The 19,993-nt window shown below is 45.9% G+C and overlaps 1 protein-coding gene across 2 annotated transcripts in view; it reads left to right on the top strand.

Annotated features, from left to right (window-relative positions):
* LOC120375759 (beta-galactosidase-1-like protein 2) overlaps positions 1–19,993 on the top strand; it is a 45,821-nt gene that overhangs the window by 14,915 nt on the left and 10,913 nt on the right. For both annotated transcript variants that reach the window (XM_039496671.1, XM_039496672.1), the window contains exons 5-12: positions 1,624–1,732; positions 2,204–2,296; positions 5,759–5,840; positions 10,140–10,204; positions 14,634–14,718; positions 16,810–16,947; positions 18,630–18,710; positions 19,315–19,421. In XM_039496671.1, coding sequence (XP_039352605.1) covers positions 1,624–1,732; positions 2,204–2,296; positions 5,759–5,840; positions 10,140–10,204; positions 14,634–14,718; positions 16,810–16,947; positions 18,630–18,710; positions 19,315–19,421 — 760 coding nt within the window. The remainder of the gene's footprint in view (positions 1–1,623; positions 1,733–2,203; positions 2,297–5,758; positions 5,841–10,139; positions 10,205–14,633; positions 14,719–16,809; positions 16,948–18,629; positions 18,711–19,314; positions 19,422–19,993) is intronic.

Raw genomic sequence — 19,993 nt, 5'->3', positions numbered from 1 at the left:
CTTACCATTAGCCCAGGCTTTCTCCTGCAGGGACAGGCAATGAGCAGAGTTCCTGAGGTTAGACTGATTGTAATAGCTCTGCAATATACTGCACTTGGATACACATTGATTGTTCCTTTGTTATCCCAAACAAACCAATTAAATCCTGTAAACCTGCACTAGAAGTGAAGGGACAGATCAGCTGAAAGGATGCTGCGTGTTGGGGTGGTGATTTGGAGGTGTTGGAAGCTTGGTTTAGGATGTATTTTTATGAAGGAGCATTGGTTGTAAGAATGCAGAAAACTCAGGAATACTCCTCTTCCTCGCTGTCACTATAAACGATGGAAGTCATAGGTTGTTCTCACAATTCACCCCCACTTCTTTCTATCAAGGGCATATTTCCCCCCCCTCCACTGGTAGCTCAAGAATGATCCAGCTCAAAAACAAAGAACCTCTTTATCTTCTGAGATATAGGGCTTAGCCCATGAGATATCATGAGTGTGAATTGGAATGGGACTGAGTCTCCCAAGTGCATATTCCAAAGTACAGGGTTGTCAGAGGGGGTGAAGGGCAGTTAGAATCCGGAATCTTGATTTGGACTCGTTAACAAATGTAAGTGGAGGTTTGTATTGTAAACATACTTAATAGGATTGTGGTCAGGAAAGCGATTCTTTCTTACATGAAACAAGTTCAAATGTCCCATGGGATTCCTTTGCCATTCATGGCATAAATGTCTGTGTAATGTTCCTCTGTGCTGCTAAATAGCTGCTGTGTTCACCTGCAGGGTCTCCTCCACCCTGCAGTCACGAGTGAAGGGATTTTAACTCACATGCCCCTTCTGCCATAAAAGATGCTATATAAATGTAAAGTGACTGTCATTATTCAGCACATCTGCCCCTTCTATGTCTTTGAGTCATTGCTGCTGAACCGATGGCAGAAGCAAGCATTTTCCTGTTAGCGCTGCAGAGAGAGCAAACTGGCTTCTGTTCTGCCTCTTTTATTATCCACACTAATGTCTAAACTTCTGGTGCAGGATCTTTATTATTGGGACTGATGTCTGAAACAGAGATAATCCAGCTTGACATTGAGATCCCAAATGCTTTTGCAGAACTATTGCTAGGAAAAAGCCTTTTTGACTTGGAAACTGTTTGTTTTGATCTGGGAGTGAGTTAAAGAGAGAATAAAGTAAACTTTACAATGTGTCATTTAATGAGTCACTTGAACTGCATGTTGGATGCTACAGTTAACGTGAATCCAGGACAAAATCACTAATGTCTGTGTACATCTGTGTGTGAATGCACTGGGTAAAAGTACAGGCCATGATTATGTCCTGAGTATATCTAGCTTAGAGTCTGATACTGCCGTGTGCTTTCGGAGAGATGTAGAGTACCTTCAGCTCCCATCTAGCTCGCTGGGAGCTCAGCACCTCTCAAGAAGCCCTCAGCACCTTGCAGGATGGAGCTGTTGCTGAGCTAAATGACTTAAAAATGGCAATTCTTTCTGCTTGAACTCTGTGACGTGTAAGCGAGTGGCAGTAATGCATGCGGGCTGGAGCAGAAGTGGGTCCCCAATCGATTCCCTCTGCTGCTGCTTCTGCTGAACAGTTTCTGGTTACTCTAGGACTCTCCTTCTATTCTCTCCTAGCTGGCTACTCCAAGACCCAGAAATGCAACTGAGAACAACCTACAAGGGCTTCACGGAGGCTGTGGATGCCTATTTTGATCACTTGATGACCAGAGTGGTCCCTCTCCAGGCAAGTAAGATGCATCACCCTCTCTTTCCAGCACTTGGCTGCTGTAAGCATTAGAGTCCACTCGTGCAGCGACAACAGGATAACTGGCAAACGTGCTGACTCCACCATATGAACCAGTCTAGACTGCAGCTGGCCATGGTGGTCTCACAGATCTAGTGAGTTGCTTTTAAGTGGGGGCTAGGGGGGCAGCCCTAGCTCATCTTTTACTGAGTTCTGTGGAGGAGTAAGGTGCACAGTAGGATGACGCTCCCATTAGATTACTCTCTTCCCCTCCTCTCCCCCACAGCAGCGACAGTGCAGGTTTTCCCTAGCTTGGAAGGCACAGGCTTTTCCGCCTTAACCGCTGAAGTGTGAGCCCCCTCTCCTCCTCACAGACATTCGTTTCTTGAGCCCAGGGCTGGTATAACGCCAGTTTCAGCTGGGTTAGAAACCATGAACCTGATGATCAGCTTCTCCCCTCTCTTCCTACAGTACAAGAAAGGGGGCCCCATCATCGCGGTGCAGGTGGAGAATGAATATGGTTCCTACGCCAAAGACCCTCAGTACCTGACCTACGTTAAAATGGTAATGTTGGCACTCCCACTCTCCCCTGTGGCAGGCACCTCCTGAGCCTGCTCTTTAGCTTCCTCCTTTCCTGCACTCCTACAAACCTCTGCTGACATCTGAGCACACCTGGAGAACCTCAGCAGGGTCAGTGTCTGATCCAGCTAACCTCCAATACCCATGTCCCTGTAGCAGGTGAAGTGATCCACCCTGTATCTCGATGGGGGTTGGGGTGGGGAAAGAGATCATGTTTAACCCCTTCACTGCAGACAAGAGCCCGTGTGTGCTGACTGTTGCACTTCATGAGCTCTTCCCAGAAACACAGGGATACCCACCTGGCCCTGGGCAAGGCTGTCCCCTGGCTGTGCTCATTCCCATTCTCCAGATCAGAAGCAGTTTTGTGGTGGTTCTGAGGCATGCCAGATCCAGTGCCTTCCCTGGGGGAGAGGTTTCTGTGAGCCAGACAAGCCTCCTCCTAAAACTCTGTAATCTGGAGCTCAGCATTGGCCAGGCAGGCTAATTTGACTAAGGCCTCCCTCATCCTCATCAAGCAGATACTGTGCCCCAGTCTGGGCTTCTGAGCTGGGCCCAAAGAGCTGGTGTGGACTCGAGGGCGCTGTGTTATCCTAGTGGATCAGATATTAGCCATGCTGACTTGCTTACCTCTGCTGTTGGCACAATACCCATGCCAGTGCAGACAATCAACTGGGGCCACTTTATAGCTCAGAGGGTCATCTTTCCGTGAGAATCTAAAAATCCTGTTATGTATAAGAGGGAAGTTACTTGCTCAGTGTCCTGCTGTGTGTGTGTGTATGTGTGTATATATTATGCGGATGGTATCCTGTTTTCAAATGCTTGTGTTTCAAATGTGTAAGATTCAGAGTAACTATTAAGATCTTGGCTTGGGTGGATGAAGGCCTCCTCCCACACATCCCTTGGCTTCAGACAGGTGGCACAGTCCTCTTTTTGCCCCTAAGACCCCGCTCCCTAGAGTATTGTATTTACAGGCCCAGGTTTGCACCATAAACTCTGTGTCCCCTGCTTTTCTGCCGTGGCATTGGCAGCTCCTGCTTTAACCTTGCAAGTATTTCAGCCCCCTTGTGCTAGAAGCCAGTTGGAGAGTTAACTGGATTAGTTCTGGCTCAGGTCATCTTATTCCTCACAACTAACCTGCAAGTATTCAGGATTCACGTGGTGAGTTCTCTTCTTTCTTTCTTTGAATTATTTCTCTTTCTCGTCTAACTCAATCCCTCCTTGAAGAAGGGTTAAATATGCGATGTCCCGGTTAACAGGTTAGAAGATTGATTTCTAGCCTGAACAAAGCATGTAAGAGCCATTTTAAAAAGTCTGTCTAGTTCACACTCCCACTTCTTATATCAAGTGATGAGCATGTAAGTAAATGGCTGTTTGGGTCCTATACCGCTCTGGCATGGAGGTGGCACTATTGCATTGCTTTGAGATCAGCCTTGACAATTTACCAGCACAGGTGTAAAGTCTGCTTGCACACCTTTACCATTATGATTATGACGATGAAAGAGCTAGTGATATTTCACTCGCCTGTCAAAACAAATTACATGCCCCAGACGAGTGGCTGAATAGAATTTTAAAGGCTATTTCCTTCTGGTCTGGTGTTGTGTGTGACACCTCCTGTCTGAGGCTGCGCTGTCTAGTGGTTAGAGGGGAGGGACTAGGAAATCAGGACTCTTGGGTTCTGCTCTTGCCTTTGGATGAGAGTGTTGTATAGTGTTGGTGCAGAGAGACTCCTGGGTTCTGTTCCGGGCTTGGCCCCTGGGTTTTGAGTGCGACGGGCTGGTTACTTCACTTCCCTTTGCCCATCTGTGACTGTAGCCTGACTTGTGTTTGTTGTTAACACGGTGCAATCATCGTAAAATTCACATTTAAATTAAAAAACAAAAAAGCCTGTTAAGTTCCCACTCCCCATCGCACCCTGTCAGGTGCTGCCTTTACCCTTCTGTGTCCTTGTCATGACTTCCTGTGCCAGCAGCCACCTTCCTCAAGGTACATGAGCATACTGCTGCTGTGATTATCTGAATGCATACACCCGTGCCTGCCTTTGACTCTGTTTCTAACCCTGGTTTTCCTGTTGCACCCTGAAATCCTGTAATGCATTTCAGTGTGCAGTGACTCACTGTTTTATTTACTTACGTCCAGGTAAAATAAATAAATGCAAACCTAACATTAATGCAGCACTCTGGGAATATTAAATAAGTGCAGGTGAGAGAAATTCCAAAATTCCCACAGTAACTGAATTCTGCCCCACTACAAGTGTCCATTAAGATCTAAACATGATAGCGAATCCAGTATAATGATGAACAGAGATTGGCAAAGACACTGGAACCAGGCCAATGTATCTCTGAAATTTGTCTCTTTAAGTTCTCAGTCATAACATTGATTTAATGTAACATTCCTTTGTGCAGTCTGTAAACGTTCATCGTGTAAGTGCTTTACAGACATTAGCTAATGAATCCTTGCAGGTAACTGGTTCAGACTGATATGTATTTATCCCTATTTTACTATGTGGCAAAAGTAGAATGGAGAACTAAGAGAAATCACCATTCATGGATTCCCTTGGCATAGTTACCTATGACCTTTGCCCAGAAATGAATGAGAACTGTGTCCATTACTTGGTGATTCTGCTAACCCACCCTGGTCTTCTATATTAAATGGTAGGAAGGCAGACTGTTCTTTGCCTCTTTCCCCAATATTCCCCTTGGAATTGGAAGCAGCGGAGTTGTGGGGAGGGATAGCTCAGTGGTTTGAGCATTGGCCTGCTAAACCCAGGGTTGTGAGTTCAATCCTTGAGGGGGCCGCTTAGGGATCTGGGGCAAAAATTGGTCCTGCTAGTGAAGGCAGGGGGCTGGACTCGATGACCGAGGTCGTCCCTCCTTTTTCTAGATTGGTATATTATATATCCATACCTTTTATTTTATTACCTTACCAGATATGTTCAACATCTTGCCCAATGGGGATACGTCATCCTGAAATTTGGGAGGGCCAATCCAGTTAAATAAAGAATCTCAATGGGACAAAAATGAAGGGAGGCAGAATATGAGGCTGTGGTAGCTTGAAAATCTATATATTTCAACCACTTCTCTTCTGGTAGTAAAGTTTGACAGCCCGTCAAAGGGAAGGGGCCTGCTCACATTGAAATGAATGGGGATTTTGCCATTAACTTCAATGAAAACAGGAATAAGATGTGGTTTGATATTTACATAGCCCATTTTGGCCAGAAAGTAGCACAGTGCTTTATTGTGAAGTGCACAGCTGTGGCCCCAGATGAAACTTCCTCCATTACTTTCAATGGATGGACGAAAAATAGTTTAGAAACATCCGGGTAAGAGGTCTGTCCCCTATCTTCCTCCCTCCACCCCAAAGAAGGATGATACTGAACTGTACCTCCTTAGTGTGCTGGTGAAATGTTACATTCAGGTCCCAGCACAATGATTTTTTTGTTTCATTTAGGCCTTGTTGAACAGAGGGATTGTGGAACTGTTAATGACTTCTGACAACAGGGATGGACTATCCTCTGGCTACGTGGAAGGAGGTATGTGGCATTGCAATGTTTTTCAAGGGGACAAGTTAAAGCAACTCTTTGGGATGGTGGAAAAGATGGATGCCTTAAATGAGGGGAGGTGCATTTCCTTAGGTACATCTTTATTATTTATTAATTGTTGTGTTGCGTTAGCTCGTAGGAGCACAAGTCAAGGACGAGGGCCCCATTGTGCTAGATGTTGTACACACACAGTGGAAAGGGAGTCCCAAAGAGCTTAGTGCACGCTCCTTTTCAGTGTATGACTGGGATATGGATGGCAGCAGAGTTGCACCATGGCTATACAACCCGTTTAAGCACTGAGGAGCTATATAGCACTTTCCAGACCATGTGGAGGAGTTCGAGGGCTGATCGGGATGAACAGCTTGGATATAATAAGATTTAACTTCGTCCTGTTTGGTGAGGGGCATCTGCAACTTCCATTAGAGTTCTTTGGAAGATGTAAGAGATCAGATATCAAGAGGTATTGAGCAAAGAGGTTGAAATTGCGGTTGATGCTAAAAATACTGCCCTAGTTATTTTATTTCAATTTAACACATTAAAAATGCCTACACGTAAGCACTAGTTACCCTAACAATTACTAAAAGTGCGATCACCTTTTGTTAGGATTTTGGATTTCAGGTTAAAAGTCAGAAGACCTCATTAAAAGCTAAAATGGGAGACTGAAACTTACCATTCTGAAAGAGTTGAAAATAGTTTCGAAGGGGGGGGGGCAGGCTGACTAGCTGTGGGTTACTGTGGCATCTGTGTGCTTGTCCCTAGAGCGTGGAACTTTTGGGTTGTGAAGAGGAGTCGGGAGGGACGAGTTGACTTTTGTGGTATAAATCACATAACAAATCAATCCTCCTAACGAGCTACAATCCCCCTGAAAATAACTCCTAGAAACCCAGTTTAGCACCTAGCCATGTAGAAACCCAAGTGCATGACCTCTGGTTTCTGTGTTCTGCAGCTGATGGTGTTGTACACAGCATCATATTGAGATGTTGCTTTTTCCATGCCTGATCCTGCAGCTAGCCCTTACTCACTTCACTATTGACTTCAGCGGGGCTACCCACCTGAGTAACGATAACTCTCCTGTGTAACGGTGTGCAGGTCCCAGGGCTATGTTAGTCACAAGTAAGGCAGCAAGTCTTTCACTGAGGTCACGGACTCCAGACTTTCCAGGTCCTCCGTGACTTCTGCAGCGGCAGGTGTGGCTGACGCCAGGGCTGCTCTAGCAGCTGGGCCGGCCTGGGGTCAGCCACACTGGCCGCTGCTCAGGTAGCCCCAGGCAGCTAGTCCTGGGCGCTGCCATGGAGCAGCAATCCAAGAGCAGCGGCAAGGCCCCGGGCCGCCCCTCCACCCGCAGAGCATCAGCAGCGGGGTCCCAGACCACTCCCCCCACCCAGCAGCGGTAACATGCTGGAGCTACTCCCACCCACTCCCAGTAGCGTTGCTGGCGCGCCCCCTCTACACCCAGCAACTACGATTTAGTCAGGGGTATTTTTAGTAAAAGTCAAGGCCAGGTCACGGTGACTTTTACTAAAAATAGCCGTGGCTAAATCATAGCCTTAGTCACAAATGCTGCTGATGTTCAGTCCAGAGAGAAGCGCATGGAGATCACCAAATAAGTGATCTTTGCCCTTACGTTTTAAATAAATATATAAGGAGGCGGCGGGAATTCATTCTTGGTGTAACTCTGAAGCTTGTAGAGTTGCACCCCGACTTAGTGTAGCCTGTTCCAGTTTTCCTTTCAGCTACAGCAGTTTCCAGCCTTGGCCACACAGGGTCACTCTCTCCCTGCCAGTGAGCTCAGCATTTGGAAGGGGTGAGGGTGGAAATCTCCTTTTCAGCACTCGTTGCCTTCCCTGGGAATGTTTACTGCCTTGGAGCTCTCTCACGTGCGGAGTTGTCTTTTCCAGAGGGCTGTGTGATGAGAGGGCTTTGATACCAATTCGCCTTTTAGATGTCATAACAATCTGCTCATTAGAGTCAACATGTCAAGTAATCAGGAACGCGGAATAACTAGGGCTTCAAGTGATGCTGCAGCAGCAGCAAGGTGGCTGAAAGCACAAAAGGGAAGGGAATAGAATCTGCGGTAGAAAAAGGCAGAAAGATGAGAGGAGAAACTGCTGTCATGAGGTTGGAGAGGAATATAAAGCCATGGTCCTGAGGCCTGGTTCACTCTTCGAGTCAGTGGAGGCTTGGTTTCCTTTTAAAATGTGTGCATGATTCCCATTCATGCTAGTGGCTGACAGGTGCCTTGCGGAGAAGAATATCCATTATGGAAGGGCATCTGCCCCAGGGTGTCGTAGCCAGTCTGATAGTTCTCTCCTAGCTCCTACTCTGTGGCTGTAAAGCACCCTGCTGGCAGCAGAATCAGTGCAGTGGTGGGAGCAAGGCTTCTCGTGGTGTGCATCCTCTCCACGCCCATGGACACAGCATATACCATGTGCTGCAGCTCTCTGGGGGTAGCATCGAAGTCTGTAGCTCGCTGTCTGTATGGATCCATCAGCCATCGACCTGGGCTAAGGAAGGAGGTGCAAGAGCTGCAGAGGCTCCTTAAACCCTGAGGCTGGCGTGACAAAGCTTCAGTACTTCTCCACAGGCTGGAGTAGGGTAAAGTATCTCCCGCACACCAATCCCCAGCATCCAACCCAGTGCATTAGGCAGGGTCCTGGGAGCAGGCTTTGCATTGCTATGCAGATTATCTATTACAATTTCCACCAAGGGGGTAGACACGGGGCTGTGGGTGGCTGTTATTGGGCCATGCTAGCAAAAGCTGCCTCTTGTACTCCCTGAAGATGGGAGGTGCTTTGGACAGGGAAGGAGAGCTTCCAGAGGACCTACTTAGCTAGCTCATCTTTATATCTGGGTTAGCTCTGTCACTCTCCAGTGTCTCTGATAGCTGCTCAGCAATATATTGCTAATTCCTAGTGGACAGGTGGCCTCTTCCCATATAAACTACCATCACACTCTGCACTAATTGGCAAGCTTGTTGGCAGTCTTGACAGTGAACCTAAGGGCTAAATGGGCCACAGAATCCAAACTCCTGGTCCCTCCAGGTCAGGACTGAGGTGCACTGGGATGGGATGTGTGTAAAGCGTACCCTGCTGCTGCCCATGCTTTACCTGATCTGAGGCTTTGGGCTTGATTTTGTTCTCCCACCAGTTTCAGCAGAGTTCTTGATTTGCACTGAAAGCAATACTGGGCACCTTGTCTCCAGGGCTTTCAACCAGTGCGTTCCACCAGCAGTAAACTCATGTTTTGTTCTTGCAAAATAAATGACTTACTCATCTGTACCAAAGTCTCAGGGTTTGCACATTGGTTACAGAAATCTGTGAAAATCAAGGTAAAAATGGTGAAATGCAGGCTCTGGCTCTTGTAAATATTCTGTTTGAATCATTGTGCTTGACAGAACAGGGGCTGGAGCTGATGCCAGCTCTCTTTTAGATTATTGTGGAATAATGTATTTCTGTATTAACACTGCGTGTACCACTGCTCCTTACATCAGAGCTCTTGGACTGGAGTGTCTTAAATGTCAGGCAAAGGCAAGGGAAGAGTTCAGGGTTCTTCACACCACAGCCCCTGCTGGGTTGAGAAACGTTGGTTACTGGGCAGTGGTGTATGCTGTTCCAAAGAGCTGTCAAGGGGCCATGTGCCCTAGTTCTCCTGGACTTTGCAGTGCCTTTCACCCAGCATGCAATGAGCATAATCTATCTACCTGTCGGCTTGTTTCCAGGAAAACACTGGTGTGTCTCCCTGCTGAGATGTAGACTTTAATTGGGAGATCTAGCCAGCTCATTCGGATTGTGGTTTCTCAATCCCTGCTCTTGTTCACTTACCCCCCACAGAACCGTTAAGCTGTAAGCCTCTGCCAGGGATAGAGTATCCTGCAGTGAAAGATCAGAATTGCCTCCAGATATGATTTTTGTGGTGCCTTTCATCTAAGGATCTCCAAGTGCTTTACGAATGCTAATTAAGCCCTGGGATACCCCATGAGGTGGGCTGCTGTTATTTCTTGCTTGTATCTCTGTGTGAACATTCAGAGCTAGAAATGTGGCCTGCAGCTATTCCACTGTTTGTTGAAGTCCACAAGCTGAGAAGTTTCATGGTAGGTCAGGACTTGGATCGGAGACCTCCAAGGAGCACCCAGGTGTGCTGCAGAGTGTTGTGTTAATGATTCAGTAATTGGCTTATTTTCCCTCTGAGTTGGTGTTGGGTTGATGCCCCGTCCTGGTATGTGGAAAAGCTCCATCAGTTGAGGGGATTGATTACCCATCAGCGCTAGTGAAGATTCTTCTTTCTCAACAGCTTTGGCCACTGTTAACTTTCAGAAGATGGATTACAGCTTCCTGGACTTTCTGGACTCAGTACAGGTAAGATGCAAAGATTTGCCTTTGTTCAGCCTGTTCTTATCGTTGAAACAGTGTCATCCAAACACTGATACCTTGCTTTTGTGGTGGATGCTCCAGGCTCCCCTTCCTTTAGGGCCAAATCCCTTTGAAGTCAATGGAAAGTTTCCCATTGATTCCAGTGGAAGTTGGATGGGACTTTAAGGAGGCTGCACCCCAGTGCTCCCTTACTGCTTGCTTTCCCATCTGGTTGTGGAGCTTGGCTAGTGTTCGCAACCTGGGATCTATCTTTGGGAAAGTGCGGGGATAGAGTGTGTGCATCAGAATTTCTACAGCTGAGGCCTGGCTCTGGTATAATGCAGAGAGAGAGAGAGAGACAGGCTGCAGAGCAAGCTCTGAATTGTGGATGCCTCAAAGATGGTGAATGTTTGGATCTAAGGTTCTGGTTCAGCCCGTTATGGGTGAATCCTAATTTCATAATATTCATGGATACTCATGAAATTGAAGGGTTGGGCAGTTGGGAGCTTCAGAACTCTTAAGCGCTTAGTTTCAGCCTCCCAGGGGTTAGATGTTCAGGACAGAAGCCCACAGCTTTTCAAGAGCACAGCTGCAGTCATTGCAACCCTGAGGGGGACACAGCCAACCTGCAGGTTACTGAGAATATGAAAAACGTAGGTAGCACTGTATAAAAAGGTACAGGCTGTTTGCAAAATGCAGATTTAGATACGGGTTGGGTGTTCAACAGCCAGCCCCCCGCCTTCCCTGTTGTTAAATTATATGGTGTTTGGATAGCGGGGCACTAGTCCAGCTGCATCTCGAGGAAATGGCATGGTGGGAATGAGTCCCTGATAGACTTGCTACGTCACAAAGCCACCAGCGACATGCGATTAAATTATCCCTCCTGCCCGGATTGAATTTGCAGCATGAGGTCTGTGTTTGTCTGTCCTTTTTAGTGCTTAACAGATTTGAATGTCTGGTAATTCCTTTTTCTAATATTGAGTGATCGATTAAACAATTAAAGTGAACAAGTTTTGGCAGGAGAAGGCAGGACTCCACAGCAGCCTTTCTGGCAAGCGTGTCCTTCACAGCCGTAACTGAGTGCCTCTTGCTTACTCGTGGGGAGAGGGGATGGCATTCTGAAGTGTTCTGCTGGTGGAGCCCTTGGGATCTGTGAGCAGATTTCCTATTTCCAGGTCCTGATCTGACTCCCTTCACCTGGGATTCCATTGTTCCATGACATACGCAGCTATTGATCCACTGAAGAGAGGCCAGAATAATTTTACTTTGGCAGCAGGGAGTTGAGCCTGACTCCTTTGGCAGCATTCCTATTCTCCACGTTCTCTCTGCTTCTGAGTGTTAATATGCAGGTGCCACTGGATCTTGGAACTGGAGACCTTATTACCTGCAGTTTGAGGGCTCTTTACGCAAGTGGAGATAGCCTGATACTTGTGGTTTCCTTTAAAGAGGATTGTGCTGTTCTGCCTGACCCACAGAAGCCTGGGCATTGGTCTGTTTCTGGCCTGAAATACCTTCTCTACTGTCCTGTAAAGGTTAATTGTAGCCAGCTATCTCAGAAAGCCAGAAATCTTATCCCCTCAAGTGTTTGTTAATGGAGAGATGATGGGAAGGTTTTTTGGACTTGTACTAAATATCTGAGGGATTAAGGGTAATTTAAAGTTTAAATTCCCTGTGTATAAAATTTTTGGGGGGTGGACTAAGTGTTTCTTAAATCAAGTGAACTCACAAAGCAAAGTGAAGGCTCCTTCTGTTTGCCAAGCTGCTTGGTTCACACACAGTCGCAGCCATGTCGAGATCAGGATAAAAATAAAAGTCTTGTGCCTATGACACAGCCAACCAAGCCAGGGTCAGGCTGAGCAACGTCTTTTCAGAAGTATGTAATCATCGAGGGGCCAGTGAGCTGCCAATCAGGCTATACTGCGCTGCAGCCCCTGCACAGTAATAGAGGTTTCAGTCTCCTCTGATAAAGCAAATTCAACATGGCAGCTCATTACAGCAGCTTCAGTGGGAAGTTTGGGTGCATGTTTCCATAGTTGACGGGCTCCACCAGCCATTTAGGCATGTCCCTAAATGTTCCTGCTTGTCAGTTTGAGAACTGGACTCCCTAATTTAATGCCTCAAGCTTGAAAACCAGGTTCTCTATTTAGGTGCCTTTGAACAGCAGGTTCTGGCAATTGAAAATGGGATTTGGATTATAGAGTTCATAGAATGGACTCCATGAACGCATTGGGCCTGGTATGTGTAGCCACTGTTTGCTCTCTCCTCTGTTGTTCTAGCTTTGCCATCCTACCTCACTCCTCTCCTGCTATCTCAATCTTAGCTGCTATACAGCTTTGCCAGCAAATTCCAGTTTCACCTGCAATGCCCTCTCCACCTGCTGTTCCCATCCAGGGTCTCACCCAGCTCTGCCAATGCATTTCAGTCCTTATCTGCAGCCTTCACACCTCCATTCCAAGCCTGAGCTTCTCATAAGCCTGTCATGCCAGATTTATGGATAAGCTAAGGTGGTGAACTGTATTAGATTTCTGACCCAAATCAAATTTAAGCAAAGGACACCAAGCACTGGATTAACCCATTGTGTACTGTACCTTGTCCTTTTGTAACTGATATAGTGGGGCGGGTGGAGGTGATGTCTTGAGTCTGTGTCAAACAAACAGTAGTAGCTTCATTCCTACTCTCACCTGGAGTGATTCACCACTCTAACAGTCTTTTCTCTCTAAAGACTTGGGTATCCAGGTCCAAAACTGATCAGGAGGCAGTTTGACTCAATGAGATTCTGTCTCCTTGCAGATATGCCTACATATTGGCTTAATGACAGCACCTTGTACAGGATCCTGTCCCAGGGCACCCCCTGCCATCCCAGCAACACTGCCTGCATGGCGTTTTATTTAATACTGCTCATTTGCAGAGGACCACTCCAGTCTAGTGTTTCACCCGAATGCCCCAGATTCCCTGCACTGTCAGAGAAGTAAGAGATGTAAAGGGCTGGGGAATTGGTGAATGAGCACTTTGCTCAGATTGCAGCCTGATTGTGAGATGCCACAGCAGTGAAATGGGACCAAGTTTTATTTTTTAAATGATGACAATCTCCTCTTTGATTGCACACACTTGCCTCCTCCTCCACCACCACCTTCCCTTCCTCCCCTAAATGCCAGCCTGGAAAGATTTGCAGAATTGCTTTGTGTCCCTGGGCTGTTGCCTGTCTGTTCTCTCATCTCCCTGTTTTCCAGCTTGGAACTTAACTGGGACTGCACATTCTTGGAAACTGCGGGGCAAATCCAGCCATTTTAACCTGACTTTATGACCCACGGGCTAGAGAGGTTCTGCTGTAATTGGCCTTGCCATGCTGAGCTGGCACTGGAGCAAGAACTAGCATGTTCTTCACCAACCTCGTAGTCATTGCTGATCACAAGGTACAGCGTGACCCTTGGAGAACAGCACTCCCTCTGCAATACTAGTTAATTATAGAGGTTGGAGGGCTGACCGTGCGTGTTCTTAGGGAGTCTGAATCATAGGTGTTTGTCCTTGATATGGTCTCTATTCCAGGCACTGATTAAATGCCCTGTTTGACTGTTTTGTCCGAGACTGATTGATACTGTATTTTATCAAGATCTGATCTGAACCTGGAGCAATTAGAACATTACAGGTACCCGCAATTGTATTCTCCTAATGGAACATGATTTTCTTTAATGCTACTTTTACATAGCATCAGATAACCCCCACCCATCAAACACAAGGTGAAATTGCCTTGACTAGAAGTAAGCATCCTGAATGGGGAGTGCAGACAAGTCTGATCGCACGTGGTACTGTCTGGTGTGATGGGGCCAAGCGGAATTCCACAGGAGGTAAAGGAGCTGGCAAGCCATGACGAATGGGAAGAAATTGCTTTTTAATGAAGACCTAAGTCCTACAAAGGCTAATGCTTTCCTGCCATCACCGTATGCAGCATTAAAAAGGCATTAAGTCGCTAAGGTCTGCTGTTCCCACCTTGGCAAGCATTGGCTACAGCACACCTGCAAACTCGTAAACTGCAGTGGCGTGGCTGATAAGTAGACGTTTATAAATGTGAATTTCTAGCAGAAACTAAACCGTGGCAGTTGGCTTGTTTTTTGCTCCAGTTGCTCAAAGCCTTGATATGTGGAACCATTCGGTGTCACCTGTTCTTTTGCGTTGCTTTGTGTTTCCCTTCTGGTGGTGTGATCGTAGGAGACTGTATATGCTGCAGGCTCTGCTTTGCCCATCTGTCCTAGGTGTTTCTGTGTCTTGCTTGTCCAGGGTTTTATCTCTAGATCTTTTCTGTCAGCTTGGGAAGAAACCCTTTAAAGGGCCTTTTCCTCCAACAGCACTCCGATGATGGGCCTCTGGAAAACAAGGGTGAGCACTGGATCACCATACCACCCCATCTATGTAATTCTGTCTTTTGTTTTTATAACAGCAAAATAAGCCGAAGATGGTGATGGAGTATTGGACTGGATGGTTTGATAGCTGGGGCGGCCCTCATAATATCTTTGATGCAGATGGTGAGCACCATATATTATCATCACACACTTAGGATTTATTGTGATATATTGCTGTCAACAACATGGCACAGTAATGCTGTCTCCATCAAGTTTCCTATCCAGTGATGCCTCTAGCTCTGAGCAGGTGTCTAAATTTATAACCTCTTTAGTGGATTCACACATTGCTGTGGGGTTTTTTTGGCCTTTTTTATCCCTGTCAATGTCAAGTTAGCATATCAACAAGCTAGTGCAAGGAGTAGTTGCATAGATTCCAAGGCCAGAAAGGACCATTGTGATCATCTAGTCTGACCTCCTGTATAACACAGGCCAGAGACCTGCCCCCAAAAAATTCCTAGAGCAGATCTTTCAGAAAAACAATCAATCTAGATTTAAACATTGACATTAGTAGTCGATCTTTATATTATGGCAGTGTCCAAAAGGCCTCAATTGGGTCACAACTACCCATTGTGCTAGGGGCTGTACAAACAGAGGAAAGAGACAGTCTCTGCCCTAAAGAATTTACAATCTGAAGAGACAAAGAGTAGGCAATGTGGATACAACATACAGGCTAATGAATATGGTGAAGAACTGATAGTTATGTGGATTGTAGAAGACTTTTTTAATTGGGGTTAGAGATAATGTGGAAGGGAAAGGAAAGGATAGTAATTGTGAGGATATTAGAAAGGACTCCTGGGTTTGATTTCACCTCCTCCACTGTTTCCTACCTCCCTACCTTTTCAGGGGTGTGGGTCATCATAGGGACAAATCATTGCCCACTGAAATCAGTGGGAGATTCTCTATTGACTTCAATGTGCATTGGAGCAGGCCCATAAAGCAATTTGAGATCCCAAGATAAAAGGTGCTTTAGAATAAGCTCAGTATTGTTGCTTGGGAAAAAAATAATTGATACTGGACTAGTGAAAATGGCCGCCTATAGACCATCTTGCCTAAATGTTCAGTGTTGTATGGTACTTAACACCACAACCTGCCTTAAAATTAACGGGAGTCAAATGGTTTTGTTCTAGTGATCTACATTTTTATGTGGCTCCTATCACCACAGAATCCGAGTGCCTCACTATCATTAACGAATGTATTCTTCCAACACCCATGTGGATAGGGAAATAGTATTAGCCCCATTTTACAGATGGGGAACTGAGGCACAGAGAGACGAAATGACAGCCTAGGTCACAGAGAGAGAGTCTGTGGCAGATTTGAGAATAGAACACAGATCTCCTGACTCCTAGCCCAGTGCCTTAGCTGCTTCATCCCTATCTTCTGCAAATTGGAAATTTCGAAGGGACTCTATTCTGCATATGTATGCTGCAGCAGTAGTAAAAATGACATGAGGCTTTTGTGATAGCTCTGTCGTTACATTATATGCATAGTAAAAAGATTTGTTTTCACTCCGGCAAGATTATTTTACCTTTTTGCAAACCTAGTACTTCCAAAAGTGTCGCGTCCCATTTCAGTTCATGTGTTAAGGAGCAAGGTTTAAAAAAAAAAGGGAACCTTAAATAATGTGGTCATGACATAATGCATTTAAAATAACTTGTCTCCTCCCTGTGCAATTCTCTGTGTAACTCTATAATCAGTATAGTTAATCAAGGACCTTGCCTAGGCAGAATTCCCACTGAAGTCAGTGAAAACTTTGCCTGAGTTGGGAATGCAGACTCTCTCGGACAGGGTGTGCATGAATGATTCCTGCAGAACATTTCAAGTGGAAAGGCTGCCTTCTAGAAGGTACACCTCTACCCTGATATTACGCTGTCCTCAGGAACCAAAAAATCTAACCGCATTATATCGAAATTGCTTTGATCTGCCGGAGCACACAGCCCTGCCACGCCCCCCCCCCGAGTGCTGTTTTACTACGTTATATGCGAATTCATGTTATATCAGGTCGTGTTATGTCGTGGTAGAGGTGTAGTTGTAAGTGACTGGAGTTACCCAAGGCATGAATTGGGCTCATGAAGTATTGGGAGAGGAAGGTGATTGTAAACAAAATGCTCAGTTTGAAATTCTTGAATGATGGCATGTTCAGTCCATACTCTGGTATACTAGCTTCTTGATTTGTGATGCTTGGAGCCCTTGTTGGGAGTTTTCCTTCCTTTACAGATATGGTGAATTCTGTAGCAGAAGTCCTCAAAACAGGAGCATCCATCAATCTCTACATGTTCCATGGGGGCACCAACTTTGGCTTCATGAATGGTGCTCTGGATAGTGATGAGTACAAGCCAGATGTCACGAGTTATGGTGAGTTTTCATTCAATGCCCCGCTTGCATGCCCATTGCAAGCCTGCAGCCTTTGAGCCAGCTACAGCTGATGGAAAGCTCTATGCCTATCACTTCCTTGAAGGATCTAGGTGCTGTCTCTGAGGACAGACCTTGAACATGATACCATCACCCAAACAGGAGAGAAGAAAGACCATTTTGGCTCATCTGGGAAGATGGTGTGACTCTGACAAAGGGTTTCTTTTAACACTCCATATTTCTAGTCCTATTCCAGTAGTTGGGAGAACCCTTCACTATGAATTGAGTCAGAAACCACTCAGTAGATGAAGACATATAGCAGGGGTAGGCAACCTATGGCACGTGTGCCAAAGGCAGCACGTGAGCTGATTTTCAGTGGCACACTCACTGCCTGGGTCCTGGCCACCGGTCCGGGGGGCTTTGCATTTTAATTTAATTTTAAATGAAGCTGCTTAAACATTTTAAAGCCCTTATTTACTTTACATACAACAATAGTTTAGTTATATATTATAGACTTAGAGAAAGAGACCTTCTAAAAAGGTTAAAATGTATTACTGGCACACGAAACCTTAAATTAGAGTGAATAAATGAAGACTTGGCACATCACTTCTGAAAGGTTGCCGACCCCTGACATATAGTTAACATCAAGTGGTGCTGTTTTCTCTATAGTGTCTCTCCTCTCTTTCAATTAATGATTAAGGAAAGACCACCTGAGACCTCTGACATCAAAATAGTTGGTTGCTTGGCTTTGACTTTTAACAATTTGAATAGTATCTTATAGCAATTTTAATCCCATAAGTCCTCACCAAAACTATTGACTTTAGCCTACATGGAGTTAAAAGCAGATGCAGAATGGGACCCTCGGTATGTTCAGCCAACACTGGGGAGGAAAGCAGCAACCGCAGAACAGTAGTGAGGGAAAAGAGGAAATGTTAGCATAGGATTCTAAGACAAATCTATGCTCGTATGGAAAGGTGTCTGGGACCATACAAGGCAGATAGGACCCCTATCCATTTACCACATGGCACTATTCTCTACGTATTTGTGTTGCATGAAGAAGGGTTGACTTGAGCTTACTGTGATTTGAACCTCTGATTGCAAGAAGTAGAGAGATTTCATACCTGAAACATAGGCATTTAACATCCATCCATATTTCTTCCCCTCCTCTTTGGCTTGCAATAGCAGTTAAGAAAGTATTTTATTTGTCTGTCAGTTGTATGAGGCAGGGGAAAACCCATAAAGCATAATGGGAAAATGGATGGGAGAGGAAGGGTATTGGTTAAGAGCCCTGTTGTGTCCTCAAACTTTCATGCACTGTTGCCTTTGACTTCAGTAGGGCATTGTAGAAATGAACGTGGGGGGCAGAATTTGACCATACACGTTTATTATACCAGGAATAGGTGTGGGTTCAAGCCGTTTCTCTTTACTTTTATTTTACGCCCATTTTCAGAATCCCTTTACTGTTAAGTAACTCTCTCTCCACACAATGGGACAATGTCTCAGGCCCTGTCTGCATTAAGGAACTTTGTGCTTGTGTAGTTAATCAACCAGTGCAGATTTCCTTAATGTCCACAAGGCCTGAGATAAACACGTTACCCCTTTGGCTTTGACCTCTTGCTGTGCTTTACATGAGTACTTTCCTAAAGCTGACGATGCTCTGTAACAGGTGCGTGCTTGTTTTCCAGACTACGACGCCGTGCTGACAGAGGCTGGAGACTACACGTCCAAGTTCTTCAAACTCCGTCAACTCTTCACCAAGATCATAGGTGGTGATAAATCTCAGAGCCACTTCTCTACCCCTTAAATGCTGGCCTGTGCTATACCAGAGAAGCTTTAAAATTGGCCACCAAGGGGGTCTGCTGGATCCCTGCTGCTCCCCACATGGATATGTCCCGCTGATTAGTTGAAAATATTTTCTGAAGCGTAGGAGGCCCAGGGATGTAGAGCAGCTTGTTACAGAAATGGCTGTTCAGCTGACTTCCCAGCAGCGGGAAGGACACATGCATTTAACAGTCTCTGCATGCAGGGGAAATGTGTCATGCCAGCAAACTTAAAACAAATGCAAATCTGGGGAGGTGCTTTTGTTGTACAGATCCTGTTTGCATTCTATTCTCTCGAGTTGGATAGGTGGCTCTTGCCGCTGAATAAATACACCAGCCCTGGCCCAGCCTTCAGCTTTGCTTGAGCTCTCTTTGAGGTAGATACAGTGCTCCGTTTGATCCCATAGGGAGGTTGATTAAAGACGTTTCCAGAGGCAGAGCTGTGGTCTAGAGGTAGAATCAGGGAGTGCCCTTAAACCCTCCTGACGCCTCCTGTAGCATCTGTCTAGCAGAACTGAAATATAACACCTGTCTTGTTTCTGCATTGCAGGGCAGCCTCTGCCCCCTCCTCCTATGATCACAGGCAAAGCATCATATGGCGCAGTCCTGCTGCCGCAGTATGTCTCTCTGTGGGAGGTGCTGCCATCTATTGTAGAGGTAGGTACTGTCCTTGGAGCTGGAGAATGTGCCAAGAGGATGAGATGATGCAAAGAAACACATTGCACTATGAAATAATATAATCCTATTCTGAAGGACCTCAGGTGCTTCACAAACTTTGTGTACGTAGCCACAGTGAAAGGCAGCCACCTCTGGGGTGGAGGAAGTCAACCTATGTATATACCACATGCTGCACAAGAATGGGGAGAAGAGGGCACGTTTTGCCCAAGGATACTAGAGCCATTTGTCTCTAAATTACTACATGATCTTTAATGTCACAGAGAGAGGACCTGTGTTTTAAGATCTTATCGGAAAGACCTCAGCCTAATACGCTGTATGGAACTCCCATTTATTTACCAAGAAGGAAGATGTGGGGCTGCTGGGATTTGGTTTCAGAGATGCTTGGTATTGCAAATATGAGGCTTCACCCACTCCATTTACTAATACTCCACACTCATTGGAGTTCCTTCCCTCTGTGAACTTCAGAGGTTTACGCAACCATCCCTCTGGGCCTTAGTCTCCCAGAGTGTAAAATGGGATAATGATGCTTTCCTATTCACAGGATGGATTAA

The sequence above is a fragment of the Mauremys reevesii genome, linkage group 12 (genome assembly GCF_016161935.1).
Source record: "Mauremys reevesii isolate NIE-2019 linkage group 12, ASM1616193v1, whole genome shotgun sequence".
NCBI classification, from domain to species: domain Eukaryota; kingdom Metazoa; phylum Chordata; order Testudines; family Geoemydidae; genus Mauremys; species Mauremys reevesii.
Note: the sequence above shows the minus strand (reverse complement) of the source record. Positions and strands in the feature narration are given on the sequence as shown.